Raw genomic sequence first — 19,630 nt, forward strand, 5'->3', positions numbered from 1 at the left:
CCCATTCACTGGCAGGAATAAAGGATGTAGTATAAAGAGGGAAAGTCTGTGTCAGGTGGCAGGTTGGGGTGGTGGATGGTTCATATAAACAGAGGACTTTCCGCATGTTTGTTAGCTTTACAGGTTTGTGCTGCATACAAAACCAAGTGGACTTTGAGTTTTAAAGGTATGTCATCATCATGTTACAATGTCTTACTTAACTTAACTTCCATAAACCTAACCTATGTAATTTAATGCTAAGTACATAACTTTACACTGAGTACATAACACGACGACACGATTTGTTTGATATCATAAAAACTATGAAATGCACAATCTGCTCACAACTGCAAAACTTAAAAACTGTGGAGAGTGTTTCATTTTACTTTCTGAATAATATGGTGGCAATATTGATTTGATAATACATTTTACCACATTTTTCAGAGCTTCCAGCTCAGCTGCATCTCACACCCTCATTAGCAAAAGGAAGGGTGTAACCTAAGTTAATGGTGAATGACTAAACTTATCACTGGGCTAGATTGTCACTATTGTAGAATTTGTGATTACGTTCAATGCAATAGTTTTTCAAATTCCTGCTTTCTACGATATCTGCATACAGCAAATACGGTATGGTTAAATAGTAAGGGGTATGTAAGGCTGAAAAGAACCATGTTGGAAGGCAAAAATGTTTAGAGCTGTTCTTTAAAGCTAGCTATTGTAGCAAGGGGGGATGCCCAATAATTATTTCAATATAATGGCACACATTTTCACACAGTCACTCCTGGAAGGACATTTTAGTGATGCACTCAGTTATACACATGAAAAGAGACAGAAATTGTTGTGTAAAGAATGAAAAAAACGGAGTTGAAAGAGAAGCTCAAACCCAGTCTACTCTTGTAATTCCACATATCTGGAAAGGTAGGTAGGTATGTACGAATGCTGACTTGTCAGTTTCATAAAACTACATAAATTGTCAGACAGAAATGGACTGACAAAAGGGAAATGAATACATTCTGCATTACAACAGAGTAAACTGCATCCACTCTTCTTTCTCACCCTTAAGTTTTTTGGGTTTTTTTTTTGGCTTTCTCTTTGTTAAGTGTAATTGGCAGTTATTGCATTGTTTCCTGTTAATATGAAATGCTATATTTTTTTCTTGTATACTAATTGTATACAATAAAAATAAGTATACGGTACATAAAGAATACAGTTTCTATGTATCATGGACCTGGAATAAAGCAAGCTTCTCACACTGTTCTTGGCCTAAGGCTTGCTGGCCCTGCTCTGGAGCCCTGAGTTACACAGTGGCATCTTTTAACCAGGGGTTAAAAGATGCCACTGTGAATTAGGAGTAAGTAAACAACAGACTTTTAGAATATTCACATGAGTTACGTGTTCCAACTGACATTTAACCCAGGGCTGGAAGAAATGCAGTGTGAATCGTATAGCCCTGGGCTCAGGTTAACCCTGGGGTAACAATGTGCATGGATGGCTGAGGATGGCCTGGGCTAAGAGAATGCAGTGTGAAAAGCCTAAGGGAAACAGCTGAATTTTGTCTCCTGCTTCAGCACCCATCACTGTCAAGCTTTAAACACTTGCATTGCATTAAGAATTTCAGGTGACACATTCTTATCAAAAAAATACATTACATTACCTTTCTATAGCTCAAAGTGTCAACATTGACATGTTTATGTAGGGTATGGTTCAGGCCATAGAAGTTCTTTTCTCGGCCTGTTTTCAAAAATTTCTGTAATGACATTACAGAAAAATATAATTCTTATAGCCAAGACTTCTTAGTCCGTCCCAGCCTCGCCATGTTAGCCAGCTTGACCTTCACCTTGTCTCTGCTCTCTGGACTTCTCTTGGAGGTACATTCCACAGTTGAGTCCGTCTCAAAAGAGATAGCTGGGGTATGTGTGAGCAGACCCCCAGTCTTCTCTGGGGCCATGGCTGCTGGGGTCTGCAAAACCAGCTGACCCCTCAGGGAATGCCTGAGCTGCAGCAGGAGGGGGTTGTGGTTTGAGTACAGTCTAACGGTGTCCCTCTTCTGACCACAGCAGGTGGAGCAGGCTGAGCAGAGGATGCGGAAAATGTAGACCCAGCCCAGGTAGTGGAGCTCTGCTATGTTGAGCACAAAGCAGCCCAAACTGATGCTGAACATGAAGTTCAAGAAGATGGTTTTCTCAGTGGCACGTGACACAAAGCAGTCTGTACGTGTAGGGCATGGGTAGGTCTCACAGCGGTACAGGTGAGGCACCTCAAACCCGAACAAGAAGTACTGGCCCACCAGGAAGGTGATCTCCATGACAGATCTTAGTAACACATGAAGAATGTAAATGAGCAGAACCTGGTTGGACTGCTGAGTGGGGTCCTCTCCTACCTCACCATAATCCTCACCCAGAGAGTTTTGTTCCACTCGTTCCCTCTCCCTTGCATCCCATTCCTCCCTGTAATGAGGGCAGTAGGTGGGCATGTCGACCCTCAGGGCCTCCACACCATCCTTTCCCATGTGCCCACATCTTTGTCTTGGAGGCCGCTGGGCTACCACCTGTGCTCTTTGGCCATCCAGCTTCTCATCCTTGGCAATCTTATGCAGGACAAAAACTATGTAGAAGATGGATGGGGTGGAGACCAGCACAATTTGGAAGACCCAGAACCGTAGATGTGAAACAGGAGCAAAGGTGTCGTAACAGACATTATTGCATCCAGGCTGCTGGGTGTTACAGGTAAACTTGGACTGCTCGTCACTGTAGACAGCATCACCCACCAAGGCCACCAGCAGGATGCGGAAAATGAGCAGCATGGTGAGCCAGATCTTGCCGATCACTGTAGAGTGGTTTTGAACCTCAGACAGGAAGCGACCCAGTATAGACCAGTCACCCATGGCTTAACCTTAGAGAGAGAGTAAAAGATATGTTAACAATGTTATTAATAATAAGATATGTTAGTATACATCAGTGGTTCTAAAACTTTTTCTGTCTTGCCCCTCTTTGGAAGCAGAAAGAATTTCATGACACGCTATCCACTGTAAACTAGTCCAATTGTTATCAACCATCAACAACATTGAAATGTTTAAAACAAAACAGCATAATCTGAGACATGAACTGCATGTTTCCTTTCTCCTTTACATGAGTTAATATGCTTCAGTGAGCAGTTTCAGATGTACTACCAAGTCACACCAGCTTGCATTATTTTGAATGGGTGGTAGCCAAGTCTGATCCACGGTGGGGCCTCTGAACTGTCATGGATACAGGACCTCTGTGGGTTTCCTGGGGTGTCTGGCACCAGGGCGTTAGTCCTGTGGGTTGCAAGGTGGGGTACAGACATGTCCCACAGGTGCTTGATTGGATTGGGATTTGGAGAATTTGGAGGCCAGGTCGATGTCCTGAGCTCTATTTTGTGTTGCTTGGTCCATTCCTGAGCACTGTTCTTGTTCTGCAATAATGTTTGGGGGGTGTTGCAGCATGTCAAACTGCATCCACATGAATGCCAGGACCTAAGGTTTCCTAGCAGAACATTGCATTGTACTGAGATGATCAATGTTATTCACTTCACCTGTCAGTGGTTTTACTGTTGTGGCTGACTGATGTATGCTGCAAGTCGCTACCATAGAACTACTCTAATCCCATTAGTGGGTTGAAGTCTAAACTAAGGGAATGGTTAGCAATATGACATGACTATTACTTTTACCATTTAAATTTAGGTAACTATTTACATGTTTACTTTTTGGCATAATCGTCCAATGAAATTCCAAATTTTTCAACACATTCAGTGCAATTCTCCAATCCACAGGTCATCTTCTCACATATGCCTTTCCTGTTGCTTGACTCAGTAATGCGTTCACTTTGCCTTTGTGGCCAAATGGATTACGATGCTTTTCTAATAAGTTGTTTAATCTCAACAACATTCTTCACCATACTCATAGTGTAAATGCTTTCATGCCAAAAAAAAACATCACGCCTTTTAAACATCAATGTTTGATAATCTAGCATTGCCATAAAACCATACGAGCTAAAAACAGGTGAATCTTCAAATTTAGTTAGTACCATGTTCATACTCTGTTGTTCGTTGAACCTCACTTCTCATAAAAATATAGTTTACAGGGGAATCGATCATTTCTCGAGCACATTTACACCACTGAAGGTGAAACTTAGTATCAGAGTGACTGACGGAGACATCAGAGAGGAAAGATGTGTCAATGTGTGCTGTTTTGATCAGAGGGAGAGTCAACATATTGCCTGTAAAGAGCTCACAGCAGAGACACGTGGTGAGGATTGAACCATGCCAAAATGATTTTTGTTTAGTGCTGTTAGGGCAAATATCATTTTGAAAAAATGCTGGCTATATTTCCATGGAAAATCGGTGAGCTGTGGCAGCAACCCACTTCCAAGTGTGTGAAAGTCCATTCTAAAACTTGAGAACAGTAGTTTTGAACAAGTTTTTCTCTAAGTTCTAAGTTTTTCTAGAGCTTTCAACTTCAGCTTTCTTCTGCCGTCATTAGTGAATGGAGTATGCTTAGTTGTCAGAGAAGGCTCTGCTGTCACCTAAGAATGAAACTTCTGTCATATGATCAACCAGGAGTCAGTAGACCACCAGAGAAAAATCAAGGGGGACATTCACATCTGACACCAGAGACCATCTTCGAACAGATACACCTGTTATCACCTAACTAAAGTATACTTTGTTGGGTTGAAACAATACATGGATCTAGATCAATAATTCAATGATCAATGATTTAAAATCATCAATTGCAAAGTGAAAACATACATGTTGTCATCTATGTCGCAGTATCCATCAGTAAATGGAGTTATCAGTTGGCTCAGGGTTCATTAAATGATGACGTAAGTATTATGAGTGTAAATCCCAGGTTTATATACCACACAATATTCTATCAATTCTTTGGACAATGATAGAATTTTTGCTGATATCACAGAGTCTGCCACGATGTGATTTTAATTCAATCCAGTTCAGGGGCCTGAGATCAGTAAATATCCCTATTGTCTTTTTCTTGACTGCTTACCATTATTTGCCTGGCCCTATGCCGCTAACATTGTTTAAATGTTTAGGAAAGAGGTGTGCTTGGACGAAAATGGTGATACAGATGTGCCATGGAGATTTCAAATTAAAGGCATAACTTAAAAGCTCTGAGGATCCTAAGTTAAGATCATTTTGTCAAACAACTTCCATAAAGCTAGCTGGTGTACTGTGACAGAAACTGAGATACTGTGGATTGTACACAAACGCATGGCATCACGTAGACAATGATCAGAAACTTGGATAACGATCTGCAACCCAAGTTATCAGTCAGTAAAAGCAAAAATATGATGATAACTGATGTAATGAGGATCTGCACAGTGAGATGAAAGTCAGGCTCTAATAAACTGTATTGTCACTTTTATCAGTTTATTATGAATTCTGCTGGAATTAATTGTTATAGATAAGATTCTATACTTTTCTTCACTTTTCCAGTAATGAAATCCTGTTGGGGAATTGTATTACTGTATTGATGTATGTCTTTTAATTTTACAGTCCAAAAAGTTTTGAATTCAACTGAAGGCTCACTGATCGACAATATATTATTATGTACCTATAAAAATCTTATGTAAAAATCCCAGGATGGCGAGAACGTCCTCTGTGTCCATAACGATAGCTATAGCAGTGATAGTAATGTGCATGTATAAATGTGTATATATTTGTAACACATTTCCAATCGTATTTCTTCTCAGACACACACTTGCGTTTTACAGTACAGACCTTGTGGAGAAAGTGCATACAAATGAAGGGCAACAGAATGCAATTTGAACTCACCTTGATGTAAACTTGAGCTCTCCAGAATGAATCCTTACAAAGTAGCTTTCGCCATGCAGTTTGCATGGCTTTTTTTAATCTTAAATCGTTGATTAAATGAATCCTGTTGAGTGTAGTAAGGGAGAATAGGCTGACCACACATATTGAGCTAGTCTATCTGAAACTGGCATTGTGGTACGTGGCTACAAAGCCTGTCAATGTACAGTGCAACAAAGATTTCAAAACAAAATGTGTGTGTGTGTGTGTGTGTTAGGGGGAGAGGGGGTTGTTCCTTTTCTGAACAGCCGGGAATAGTCAAACAAAAAGCGTATGGAACAAGCCAGAAAGGGGACACAATGCAGGCTTATGCAAAGGTTCTGTATTTACCCAGCTCGAAAAGTACAAGTTAGAGAGAAATAAATCATTCTACATTGCCTTTGTTTTCCAGATGATGCCTCAAACATTTTCAAATCAGAGCACACTACAATACCAGCAGATTTCAGCTGGAGCCAGCAAAGCTCTCCATCCAATCAACACACAGTGGCATAGTTGAAAAAAAAAAAAAAAATGCTCTCAGNCTACAATACCAGCAGATTTCAGCTGGAGCCAGCAAAGCTCTCCATCCAATCAACACACAGTGGCATAGTTGAAAAAAAAAAAAAAAATGCTCTCAGTATATATATATATATATATATATATATATACATACATACATATATATGTGTGTGTGTGTGTGTGTGTGTGTGTGTGTGTGTGTGTGTGTGTGTGTGTGTGTGTGTGGAAAGTCCAGGAATCTGGTCCACTTCCATAAACAATAATCAGAGTTAATAATCCCCAGGACTTCCTTGGCGATCATTTTACTGATTATCACAGGAAATGTTTTGGGTCTTCACCAGCAGCTGCTCCATTGAATCTTCTGCAGCCTCTAAATTTTACAAACTAACACAGATGACTTGGGTCTGGAAGCAGAGCATCAGTGACAAATTGTGCACTTTACTCTGGGCTGGAACTCAGTTGTGAGGGTTAGATGTAAACCTCACCTGAATCACAGTCAAGTAGATTGAAATGAATATATTTCACATTTATGTTCTTTACTTTAAAAAAAGGGAAAATGTTGGTGCTTATTTGCTTTGTTTCTGTGAGACAAACAACAGATTAGGCATGAGCCCAGCACTTCAGTGTATTGTCTGTGGGACTGACAGTGAGGACAGGTTTTGCTTTTGGTCTCTGAACAGACTAAACAGGATGGTAGCAAACTTCTTTGTCTTTGTTGGTGTTTACTATGGGTTTGCATTCAAAATGTTGCATTTCTGCCTTGTACTGGATTGAAAATAAGACTCAACTCTTCTATCTAATCTAATTCTAAAAATAAAAAGTGAAAAGGGCTTCAAGAGGGCTTTCTCACAGAATCAACAGCTAGCTACTTCCATGTAATCAGATTTCCTTTCTGCCTCAACAGCACAATTAATCATGGTGGCTAAAAATGCTTAAACTTGTCCTTACACGGACAATAGGCCACTCATCATGCTTTCTATCTGATTTTTCTCCCTTATTTTTTAAAAATCTTTTTTGACTTTGCTGCTTTTTCATGACTTACGCTTTTCTTGACCTGGTCCTCATGTCCTTCATCTCTTTCTTTCTCTCAGGACAGTCCACTGGCCATGATGCATGACTGCCCTGATTACACTTGGGTTCTTTCCCCCCTTGTCACACACCTTTCTGCATCACTCATCCTGAACATTCAATGATTTTGTACAACTCTGAGACTTTGATTAAATCTACTTGTTTCGAACATATATCATACTCCATCTTCAGTGTTGTTTATTGGAGCTCTTGAGACTTGCAGAATGAGTGATATCTTCTAAATCACTTCTCAAAAAATATCTTGAAGAAAACAAAACTTTCTATTAATGTTAGTGCCCCATTTTGTGTCATATGTATTTCATTATTTTTATTTCATATGTGTCTCTGTGTGTGTTTTATATATTGTCTTTTTTTATTTGATTTAATTTTTGTATTGTTTTTGGCTGATTTTATTTGCCTCATAGCAGTGTGGTTTAACTAAATAAGGAATTATGTTACTGTCTTTTGAAAAGTGCTGTAAAAATAAAGTGTATTATTATTAATTAAACCAGGAAAGCTGTTTCCCCCTGCCTCTTAGGCTTACCACATCCTGATTCCAGCTGTGTACTAAAGAACACGCTATCCATCTCCACATCATTTAGAATGAAAGTGCATCAGCACTGACAAGTGACAGTTTCCCAATAATAGACTTGTAGCACAGCTTTAATTTATACTGCATTAGATAAAAATGTCTGTCCTCAAGGTAAAGAATAAAATGAAATGAAAATACAATCATGTAAAACGTCTTTCGCTCCCTGGTCTTTGCTGTCTCACAGTTAACTGTAAGGAACAGTCGCAGACATGGAAGGTGCAAGTTCATTATATTATAATCATTATATTATTAATTTCAACAAACAACTGGATAAATTATTATTTATTAATAATTAATTGTTGTTGATGGGGCTGTTGAACTTTTGAGTTTTTATTTGTCATGCATGATAGATAAAATGTCATTGGATTTAAAGCAGTTGGTTGTACAAAACAGGACATCTAAAGATTTCATCTTGGGACTCAAGGAAATCTTTCATTTTCTGATATCTTACAGACAAAACAATTAATCAAGAAAATCTGCAATATGCTATTAATTGACAATTGATGAATTATTTGATCAATAATGCAAATAACTGTTAGTTGCACCTGAATTTTTTTTTTTAAAAGCTTGTGAGGATAAATATAGTTACATGAAAAATTTCAGTTTGACATTTTATCCAGGCACTAGGTACTTAGAGAGAATGTGTTTTGTTTGTTTTAAAAGACTATTTAAGTTTAATTTTTTTTCATAAACAAACACAAAAGTTATATTTACTTATACCTTTACTTCTATACCTATATTACTGATACTCCTGATCCTCTACGGGAGTGTCTGAAGTTTGTTCTTTTGCATGTTTGAAGATGAAAACTGTATTTTAATCATTATCCACTAAATGGGCAGTATGTTCAATCTATTTGAGTATTTCTTAAGACAGAAATTAGTAAATATTACCCCTACTATATTTTAGTACATTATGACACTGTCTTGATGCTAGATTTTCCTTTTCATATAACTGATACTTAATATTTTATAGGCTATAGCTTATTCTGAAACAGCTATATTGTACATATTTGTCATTTTATAGTACTTTTTAAAAGTATCTTTGCATTTCTCATTGTAATTTTTCTATTCCATATTTAACATGTTGAGTGTTGCAGCACTTTGCCTTATCTGTATCCCTCTTAATATGTTTATTGTATGTTTAATGTATGCACCAAAAACAAAGCAAATTTCAAGTGAAAACCTACTTCGCAAATAAATCATTTTCTGATTTCTGATTGACTGATGTTTTGGGGATATAATAAGATGCTTACGTCATTCATTATATTTATCTGTATCGAAAGAGCACCGCGTAATTATCGTAAAACATAGTATTATTAATCAGACAGCAGTATCTTTTGGAATCGGTTTGTTTTATAACTGGGGATATCTTTGGTTAATTTTTTGTAAAATCTAGTCATCCTAAAAAAGTCCAGTGCACTTGGTTCAGCCCTGGGGGTTACAGGAAGTTGTAGCTGCCATGTTTAGCTGCTTTGTTGTAGATTCCTTGTAGGTTTCCTGCAGATTTTAGCCTAAGTGTTGCAATGGAACCGAGCTGGAGTACGTTTTTATTCCAAGTAAGTGGCACAGTACAACGGTAGTCTGAGAAACTGCATACACGTTTTTGACATGTCGTAAATGTTGTTGACAAATATTTGTATAGCACTTTATAAAACGAGTTAGGGTTAACGTTAGCCAAGCAAAACAAAGGTGTTAGCGTTAGCCAGCTAGCTAGCTTCACTGTGTGGGTTGCTGTAGCAAATTGCTAACCAGCTTTATCGAACCCGAGACCCCCGGCTGTCTGAACTACGGAGAGGATCCGAGGCCGCTTCTTTGCTTTTGGTTAAACTCTGCATCATATCACAATGCGAGGTTTGTCTCAAGACGCACAAAATCACCGTGAAGCTCATTTCTGGTGCCATTGCTGTTGATGCGCGCGCGTTAGCAAATTAGCTAGTAGGTCGAGCTATTGCTAATGCATTTGCTAAGGTAATTGGCTAATGTGTCAGCTAACTAGGATACTTTACTCGCCTTCACCGGAGCAATCCTCGCCACAATACAGATCACAATGATTGGCAAGCAGTGATTTATTGTGAGTTGTAAATTTAAATCTGATGATGAAAGGCAGTTGAAGGGATTCTTATAGCCTGAACGTTACATCAGACACTCGTCTATTAACAAGAAGTTGGCTAACGCTAACACTGTAAATTGGAGGGTACCTAGCACGCGGACAGCAGACACTAAACTGCAGCAAAGACGCCAAACTTTTTTATTTTACCATAAATCTGGAGCCGGATTGCGAATAACAACGTGCATCAAGTTAATCTCCAATCACCGTTGACCCAACAGTTTATTTACGCCAGCCACTAGGTACACTATAAAGTTTAATGTGTCCCTTCAGTTTTAAAAACAAACAAACAAACTTTAATGGCATGTTCAACTTGTTTTCACTTTTCTGCATCGTGGAAAAGCATTCACTTACACACATCCTGCACGCCAAGTACGTTAAGTTAAATTATATTTTTATGGCCTTGTATATTAATGGGCGTGCAAGTAACGTTAACGCTGTGTATCGTTCGAAGGCTTTATGAAAATAAAGAGATGCTAAGTACTTAATCTACAAAACCATACTTGGAAATTACTAGGGTTCGTTAGATATTTATGAATTTGGTCACTAAATCAGTATTTAATTATCAATTGTATCATTGGAGTTTCTGTTAAGTGTGCTGCTGACATACAGTAGCTTCTTGTATGACGACAGTCTGTACAAACTGTTTCTGCTGATTGACAACAGAGTATACCTACATGTTTTGCACATCAGAGGTGAAATGCATCTACTGTTCTGAAGTTTTTGGCAAGTACTGTAAGTAAGTTCTCATAGTAAGCTTTACTTTTATTGATTACATTATTATTAACACAGAAAACTGTGCGTCTTCTTCAGTTATGTCCCTTCTGTTTATACATTTCAATTGTGTTCCTGATAAACCCATTTGTTTCATAGTGTCATACCACACATGAAACAGCTGTTTATCTGGGCCTTAAAATTCTACAGTCCCCATGAGCCTCATTACCGTTGGCTATGGAAAAGGTAGCAGCCAGAGCTGTGAGATCTTACTTTTTAATGTCTCATGTCTGCAGTAAGAAAAATAAAATTCTCAATTTATCCAGGGACCCCTGTAAAACTAAACATCTAGCCTAACTTCACTGGGAATGTTACTGGCATGGCAGCAGAACATGAGGCTGTGTGATTGGATGTTTGTTGTCTAGAACTTGTTGGTTACCTCTTTCTGAAAGTTTTGTACACAGTCTTGCAGCTTTGACAGGTCCTGACACCTCTGTCATGATGTTGCGTTTATCTTCTGCTTTTGCTTGATGATCAGAATCAGAACTGCATTTCGTGGGGTGAATTACAAGTGGGGAAAAAACAAATTTATAAAAAGTTTAACCACAGCTGTAGTTTGTTAGAAATACTGTACGTGAGATGAGGCTGAAGAGGGCTCTTCAGTTTTTGAGGAAACAGTGACAGATTTTGTACAGTTGCGAACATGTAATGCCCTTTGTGCTGTGGGCCAATTTTGAGAAAGTATGTCCTGTTAATCTTCAGGGTTTGGTTGTATCACTATTGTTACAATGTTCTTGTTGGTTATTCTTAAATGGTAATGTTTTTTATTTATTTATTTTTAACTTTATTCCATGCATTTGATCACTTTTGTTGCCATTTCTGACGTAATTTTCAGACATGAGATTAAGTCTCAGTCAACTGAAGTTGTATTAACCTGGTCTCCTCTTGTATGTACTCATTTAACTGGGAGAGTTTCTTGTGTTGGAAATGCTCTGCTGCTCATTCCCCATTCTATTAAAAAAATTAGAACTGTTAATGTAAGATAAGAAACTATTCTCTTTTTTATCCAACATGTATTTTTAAACTATCTGAATTGGAAATGTTATGTTTTAACACTTCAGACTGGTAATCTGACTGCAAGACACAGGGTTACTGTGCATAGACCAGTGATACTCAACTCATGGTCCAGCCACGACTGGTTGCTGGGTGGCCCCCCAACCAATTTTTAATTTACAATAAAAACAGATTGATTCACATTGGAATTGTTTTGTACTATAAGGTGTCAGAGTGCATAGAAAGCATCAAAATAAAGCTTGCTTATCAAAATAAAAGTCCCAGGGGAGGATCCCCCCAGGCTGGGCTGAGCCTCGAATGTCCTTAAAACCTAGACACGTCCTGCCTACATCTAACCAGTGCATGGCTGCGGCAACTGCTGCTGCCCCTAGCTTTTTGTCGTTTTGCAAAAAATGGCCACCAGGCAAAGCAAGTTGAGTATCCCTGGCATACAGACTCACAGTCACAGCAATTGATTTCATGAAGCTTCAGTTGCTATGGCATCTGTCATACTTGTATAGCAACGCTCATCATATGTGTAGGCTGCTACTTTGCTCCACTGCTAAAGAGGTGCTGCTGTTAGTGGTTAGTGTCCGTGTCAGTTTGGCTTAGTGGCGGATATGAACAGAATACCTGGAGTTGGTGTGAAGAAGACAAGGAGTCTATTAGGAGGCTTATTATTTAGGGTCTACTTGGTTCACCTCATGTGATGAAGCATCTAATGAGGCAGCATTGTGATAAACTTCACTTGATATTGTTCGCTAGGCGTTGTTATGATGGGATTTGAAGGGGTTGGAGTTGTTGTCAGCCTATGGTACCCTGGAGACTGCCTCACAAATGTTGCTGTTTATATACCTTAACTGCTGCCATACTGTAAGATATTTTTGTAGAGATGGGATTACTTCTTTTTGTGCATTTTTTATATTCTTAACAAACATCTTTTGCAGTGCTAAGCAGTAAACTGAAAAAAAAAATCATTAAAATAAGAAATCTCAAGGAAATCATTATTGCATTCTATTGAATTGGTCTCAGTCATGGTGAAGCAATACTCATCCTTTCAGAGAAAAAAGAGGAAAAAAAACAATGACTTTGTTTTGTTTTTTTTGTACTTCTTCTTGTTAATTTCCATGCTCCTAACTCTTTTTCAGTACTATTTATCTTGGAAGGGACCTCACCCTTCACAACAGATTTGTATCAAAATCATCAGAGCAGCGTGATAGAACAGCAGGCTGCTCTCCCTGTTCTTGCTGAGAAAGAGAGGGAGCATTTGGCCATTTGTTAGACTTGCATACACATATGCTAGGAGACATGCTAATTGCAGTAATGATTGTAGCGTGAGTACTGCAACAGTGTGGCAGATATAAAAGCGAGTCGACAACCTGTGACGGCCCCTAGCTCTCTCCACCATGCTAAAACACATAGCGTGGCCGGCCTCACTACATAGGCAAGTGGCCGGCAGCTGTAAACCCCCCCACCCCCCTGAGGGCCATAAGTGCATCAGTGCTTGGATTTCTGTCGTTCATAAAAGAACACAGTGGGAAAAAAGCAGCACTTGGGATCCTGGTCCCCTCAGACCACAACCCCCCTTCTGGCTGACCGGGTTGGGATGCTTGGCTGAACCTGAAAAGCCATGGGTCAGGTCTTTAACCCTGCCCAGTGTTGACTACAGAAAGGAACAAGGCTGTCTCAATCGCCACATCTCTGGGTTGACCTGTTGTAAAGTTGGTGGTTACAATGTGAATCTCTGCTTTCTCCCTGCCCAAAATATTCATACAAGCCCCCCCACCTTCTGTTCGTCCTATCCCACTGGGGATCTGCCATGACCAATTGGACAATGCTCGCCAGCAGCTGCAGACTTAAGATGTCCTCCATACACTTTTTTTTTTTTTTTTTTTACTGCTGTTAGGCTACACTTTCTTTCCCTGTCATTGCTTTATTTACTTATTTGGTGTATTGTGTAATTCTTTATTGTCTACATCATTTTGTTACTCTGGCTTTTCAAAAGCTCAATTTTCTCATTTTATGCATTCATCTGCAAAGCACCTGCCCCACCATCCTTCACCAAAGCAATTTAATTGTGATTTGCAGTTCATGCACAAAAGGTAAATGTAGGGCAGTGTGATATGGCCAAAAATGTTATCATGCTAAAAATTTTCATTAGCTGTGTTAAATGTTTAGAACTTTTTAATGTATGTTAAATTGCACAGTCCACCGAGTTACTGGTTTATTAGGTACACTTGTACAGTCTAATGCAATTAAGTGCAGGGACTGTCCCCCAACAAACCCTACCTTGGTAGCTCATTGGTTGCTCGGTCTCTTATTTAGTATAGTGTCCACACACCTTCTCATTCTTATATACATAGAGGTATACTGGTGGCTTTACAGCCTACATTTTATTTAATTTAGAGAGTCTAATAGAGTCATACTATTGATTATCTGTGATCCCCACGGTCAATTTGGTCATTGCGACAGTGCGACGCAGCACCACTGACACTAGGTGGCGTCAAGCTAAAAAAAAAAAACGAATCCTATCTGTTGCCTCTTTAAGTGCAGTGCAGTCTAACATGCAGCCCTTCAGAAAAGTTAGGACTTAACCTCAGGAACGTTTGACTGTATTAACTTTAACTGCAAAAAACACCACTGATAGTGTTTCCTTTGCCAATATGAATTTATAGCATATCATAGTATGGACTTTATTCCCTGAAATACTATTTGGCAATCCCCATGCTCCATATGTTTTGCACATAGAAAAGCAATGTAGCTCACCAAGTAGATCATGTACCATTAAGGCTGAGTCCTTACAGCAGAGGCCCTGGTTTCGAGTGTGGCCTGGGCCCTTTGCTTCATGTCATCCCCTGTATTTACCCTGCCTTTCCTGTCTGTCACTTTAAAATAAAGCTGAAATGCTGAAAAAATAAGCTAAAAAAAAGAGAGAAATGCAATAGCAGAAGTGCAGTCTTAATTTACATATTCTCACATGATAAAGACCACAGCCTTCATTAAAATTTGTAAATTGTAAAATTAGAGTCAGTTTAACAGCTTAATGGCTTGCATCACTTGTTTCATTTGATGGTTTCTTTTATTTTGTTTTGAGGAAAGAGGAGTATATTGAAATCAATATACTAAAAGTAGTATTTCTGCTGTCATCATGGCCAATATTTTATATGTCAACCTTTCCCACTCTGTTGATCGTTTGCTTCAGATGTGATTTGAGAATGTGTATTAACATTATTTTACATGGCTCTATCTTTCTCATTACAGCAAGCCAATGAGGCTCTGCATCACCAGCACCAAGTAGCCGGGAACAGCCTCTTGCCTTTGCTCAGTTCTGGAACGGAGCCACCTGATCAGAAACCGGTGCTGCCCATTCCCTTGGACCAGAAACCCCCCGTCAGTGCTGCAGAACTTCTTAAAGACAATGTGGCTAGTGGGACTGGGGGAGGAGGTGGTGGAGGGCCTCCAGTTGCCGTGGTCAAAAAGGAACCCAAATCAAAGACACCCTTCATCTGTGGCTACTGCAACAAGGCTTTCCGGGACAGCTACCATCTCCGGCGGCACGAGTCTTGCCACACTGGCATTAAGATGGTTTCGCGGCCTAAGAAGACACAAACAGCTCCAACCATGGTGCCGCTCATATCCACTGTACCACGTGAGAACAGCGGAAACCCTTCATACATTACTACTGTAGCTGGTATCCTGACAACAGCCACCACGTCAACATCCACAGGCACCAGCATCATGACCCCAATGCAACACCAACAGCAGCAGAGTATCCCTAAGAAGCCCCCCAAACCAGTGAAAAAGAATCATGGGTGCGACATGTGTGGTAAGGCCTTCAGAGATGTGTACCACCTCAACCGCCACAAGCTGTCGCACTCTGATGAGAAGCCGTTTGAGTGTCCCATCTGCCAGCAGAGATTCAAGAGGAAGGATCGCATGACATACCATGTTCGCTCCCATGATGGTGGAGTTCACAAGCCTTATATCTGCTCTGTTTGTGGGAAGGGCTTCTCCAGGTATGTGGACATCATTTCTGAACTTTTTATAAGGTGCATGAAAACACTATTTTAAGGCAGCGTATTTGTTGATTTTTTAAAAATGCCTACCATGTCAAAAGATAGACACGAGAGCAAAGACTGCTTGCATGGGTCTAGACGAGCCCAACCAATATGGGCTTTTTGAAACTGATACCGATTTAATTCACCGATAACTGATATGGTGGCTGATATAGGGAATGTTTATTAACTGAAATGAAAATAGATCTTTTCTGCTAGGATTGTGCACTGATTTTGCACCGATATGACCATTCAAAGATACTCAGAGTGTTGCTCTCTTAAACATATAACTTTATTTAAGAATATTACTATCAATCAATTCTAGAAATGAACAAATGACTGGATTTGCTAGATCCCTTCGCTATGCAGGAAGTGGCAGACAACTACATCCCCATCCTGAGAGAAGTAGTCCCACGCCTTACTGCTTGTTCACTGTCACTTTTTAGCCATTTGTAGGTGATAGAGGAAAAACATTTCATTTAAGATGGACATTTTTAAAATGTACAAATAACATTTCAATTTAACTTATATATTTTATGTGTCAAATTGATCTGTAAACTATTCAGTAACTATAGCTGTAACAGGACTGTAGTGGATTAAAATATTGTCCTTATGAAATAGTGGTTGAGAAGTATAAAGTAGCACAAAATGGAAATACTCAGATAAAGTGCCTCTAGTTATTATTATTACGATGCTTAGGTCACAATAAAATATTATTGCGATATGCTGAGTATTGTGTTAAAATATATTAAGATATATTGATACTTATTCCTTTTTTCTAACTGCAAATTATTTCCCCAAAGGAAAACTTTGTCAACATCAGTTGTTCCTTATAAGATAGAGTTTTCAGTCTGTTCATCTGACTTAAGTCATTCTTATTGCAGCAAAATGTGATGCAAAGCAGACAGACTAACCAACGCCGTCACAAAACCTGTCATAACTGCTGCATACAGTTGACAAACTGAACTGATTTAATGCCTCTGTGAGACGAAACACTTCACATGCAGGTGTGAATGGCAACACCTATGTTAGAAGAGTTGTCTGTCACAGCTAGGGCTGGGCGATAAAACGATAACGATATCTATTGCGATAGACACGTGATCGATATCAATAGAAAATACGTTCGATAAAACGTCTAATAAAACAGGAAGAAAATCACCGTCCTGAACCGCAAGGCATTCTGGGGGATGCAGTTCCAGTGAGGGCTTCAGCCTCTCCCGGCGCTCCTGGCCCAGCTAAGCAAGTTTGGTCGCATGAACAAACTCACTCACTCACTGCTTGTAACGTACGTAACGTTCCAATAACCTGTTGAGTGAGACGCACACTAGCAGTTTCATGTTTGGTTGCGCCTTCGTGCCTCGTGTCTGCAACTCATAACAAAACAGTGAAAGGAGAAAATAGGCTCGTTCGAGATGAACTGCGCCTCGCCTGGAAAGGAGACGAGAGCAGGCGGCCGCAGCGGGGGGCAGTGACAAAAAGCTGCGGTGAAGTCGGACAGTTTCCAGCAGCCTTCAGTCTGTACAGGAAGTCACAGACACACTAACATCCTGTCTGGAATGATGGTGATTTATTCAAATATAATCAGACTCATATATCAGTTTGTTCTCAGTCTCCAGTTGTTTTAAATATGATAGATTAATTTATTAAAATGCTTTACAGGTGATCTGTAGTTTATGTTCATGGTTCAACCTCCATTTATATGAATTCTCCTGTAAATCAGCATCATATCATCTTGACCTGTCCCCTCAACTACACAGGCTGAATAAACTGTGTCTGACTATAAGGTTAATATTTTCAGAGGAAAAAAAATACAAGACAACAGCTTTCATTAAGGCTCAGTCAGATACAGTCAGGGCTTCACATCTGTACACATGTTATTTTAAGTGTTAATATACAGTAGACTCTGTCTAGGAAAGGTCAGTTCGCCAGTTTGGCAGTACTTCGGATTTTATAATTAACCAGTATATTTATTTATTTGACTGTTTTTCATGGTTATGTTGACCTCTTTTTCCCCTGTGTTCGTTTGTTCATTACTGAGGAAAGGTTACATTTAAAATAAAAGTGTTTAAATTTAACATTTTTTTCTTCTGGTCCTTATTTCAAATAGGTTTTAAAAAATTCAATAATTATCGATATCGACTGATATGAAACACTTATATCGTGATACATTTTTCAGCCATATCGCCCAGCCCTAGTCACAGATTTTTGTCAGCAATACCCCATTCTTGTGCTGCATTTTGCAGGATATCGGCAATGTTTGCTCCGCTGTGACTTTCATATACTTCTCTAGTGTGGAGAACGTGAGACAGCAGTCTCTGTGAGATAATGTGCCGATACAGTCACATATGAATCACGAATCATCATATGAAAGTCCAGGCGTCCCAAGTTAATGCCACCCTTCCTGCTGTTCTAAAAGATTCCTCAACTTTATGCTTCACTTCTCTGTAGAGCTTGGGTATGGGTGTATTTGTGAAAAAATTTCAGGATGGAATCACATACCTGGGTTCCAGTGTTTTTAGCATGTAATAAAAGCCTTTGTTTTCAACAATGCTTTATGGACGCAGATGTTGCACGTGACGTAGGTGATGAACTGTGTTGTTGTTTTTTTGTTTTTGTTTTTTTTTAGCTCTCTCAGAGTTGGAGGGTAGTTTTGTCAATTTAAGTGTGTCCAAAGTTGGTTGATGTTTTGGTGGAGCAGGTTTAGCATTAGCTTGGTCATCAGCGGCTAACTCCATCTCTAGATGATAACGTCTGAGGTGAGCCCTCGTGTTTGTCGTATTCCCAGAGTATTTTATTCTTATATGATGCTGCTTGTAAATGCGTTTCACTTGCATTTGTGACTAAAAATAGGTGTGTGCGAACTGTAAAAAAAATTTAGAGGCACACGTGCGCATGAAAAAATCAGCCGAAGCAGCCTATATTTTTGTCAATAAAAAAATATGATAATCTAACCGCAAATGTTGGAGGAACTCCAGCCGCCTTCCCTCTTCCCCGTATGACACGGTTATGGGCGGTTTTCCAAGCCACTGTCGGCATAATGAATATAAGTCCCACTGTCGGCAGCGTGGAAATAGCCTAAGTCAAAGTGTGGAGGAGATGGACCAGGCCTGCTCCGTTCTCCCCGTAGTTCAAATAATTTCAACTCTGAGCGCAGCGCTCGGGCGTAAAATCAGAGCGGTGCGCGACGCCAAGGGTAGCGGTGCGGCTTTGTCAGGCGTTGCTGCCCTCTCCATAGACAAACAATGGGACAGCCAGAGCAAAGAGGCCTTTAGGGACCGTTCGCCACGGTACCACTGCTGGGCAGGGTGGAAATAAAGCCCTTTTCACACAGAGCGCGCAAAGCGCAGACCTCCGCCGACGAACCCATTCATTGTGTATGTGCCACCGCGGCGCGAGGGGGCGCATGTCGTGGCGTCTGCGCGCCGCCAGCCTGCACTCGAATTGAATTTTTTTTTTATTTCACCGCAACGTGCTGTGACGACACCTCAGCGCCGCTCGTCCAATAGCAGAGAAGAGCCTGAAGTAGACCCGGAAGCGGTCACCATGGAGCTGTAGCTCCTGAACGAGCCTGTACTTCCCCAAATCCTGTCCTCTGCGCCCTACCCCGCGGTGGGCGCCGCGAAAGCTCTGTGTGAAAGAGGCTTAAGTCCTGCAGAGTTTCAGAGGACCTGGAGAATGTTTTAGGATAGTAATAACATTATATAAGATAATCATATTGCA

At 39.9% G+C, this 19,630-nt stretch overlaps 2 protein-coding genes across 4 annotated transcripts in view; one reads left to right on the plus strand and one right to left on the minus strand.

Moving 5' to 3' along the window:
* Window positions 1-1,756: 1,756 nt before the first annotated feature.
* On the minus strand, window positions 1,757-5,924 carry LOC126397488 (gap junction delta-2 protein). Its single transcript, XM_050056329.1, has 2 exons — window positions 5,788-5,924; window positions 1,757-2,871 (listed from the first exon to the last, which is right to left on the minus strand). Exon 2 carries the CDS (start codon window positions 2,861-2,863, stop codon window positions 1,757-1,759), a length of 1,107 nt encoding a protein of 368 aa, XP_049912286.1. The 5' UTR covers window positions 2,864-2,871; window positions 5,788-5,924.
* A 3,485-nt stretch (window positions 5,925-9,409) lies between these two features.
* The window catches only part of vezf1b (vascular endothelial zinc finger 1b), a 25,177-nt gene continuing 14,956 nt past the window's right edge, over window positions 9,410-19,630 (plus strand). For all 3 annotated transcript variants that reach the window (XM_050056093.1, XM_050056102.1, XM_050056107.1), the window contains exons 1-2: window positions 9,410-9,537; window positions 15,117-15,871. In XM_050056093.1, coding sequence (XP_049912050.1) covers window positions 9,505-9,537; window positions 15,117-15,871 — 788 coding nt within the window. In that variant the 5' untranslated portion in view covers window positions 9,410-9,504. The remainder of the gene's footprint in view (window positions 9,538-15,116; window positions 15,872-19,630) is intronic.

This window comes from Epinephelus moara, chromosome 2 (assembly GCF_006386435.1).
Source record: "Epinephelus moara isolate mb chromosome 2, YSFRI_EMoa_1.0, whole genome shotgun sequence".
NCBI classification, from domain to species: Eukaryota; Metazoa; Chordata; class Actinopteri; order Perciformes; family Serranidae; genus Epinephelus; species Epinephelus moara.

Coding starts and splice junctions, on each gene's coding strand:
- LOC126397488 (XM_050056329.1), bottom strand. CDS start 2,863: ATGGGTGACTGGTCTATACTGGGTCGCTTCCTGTCTGAGGTTCAAAAC.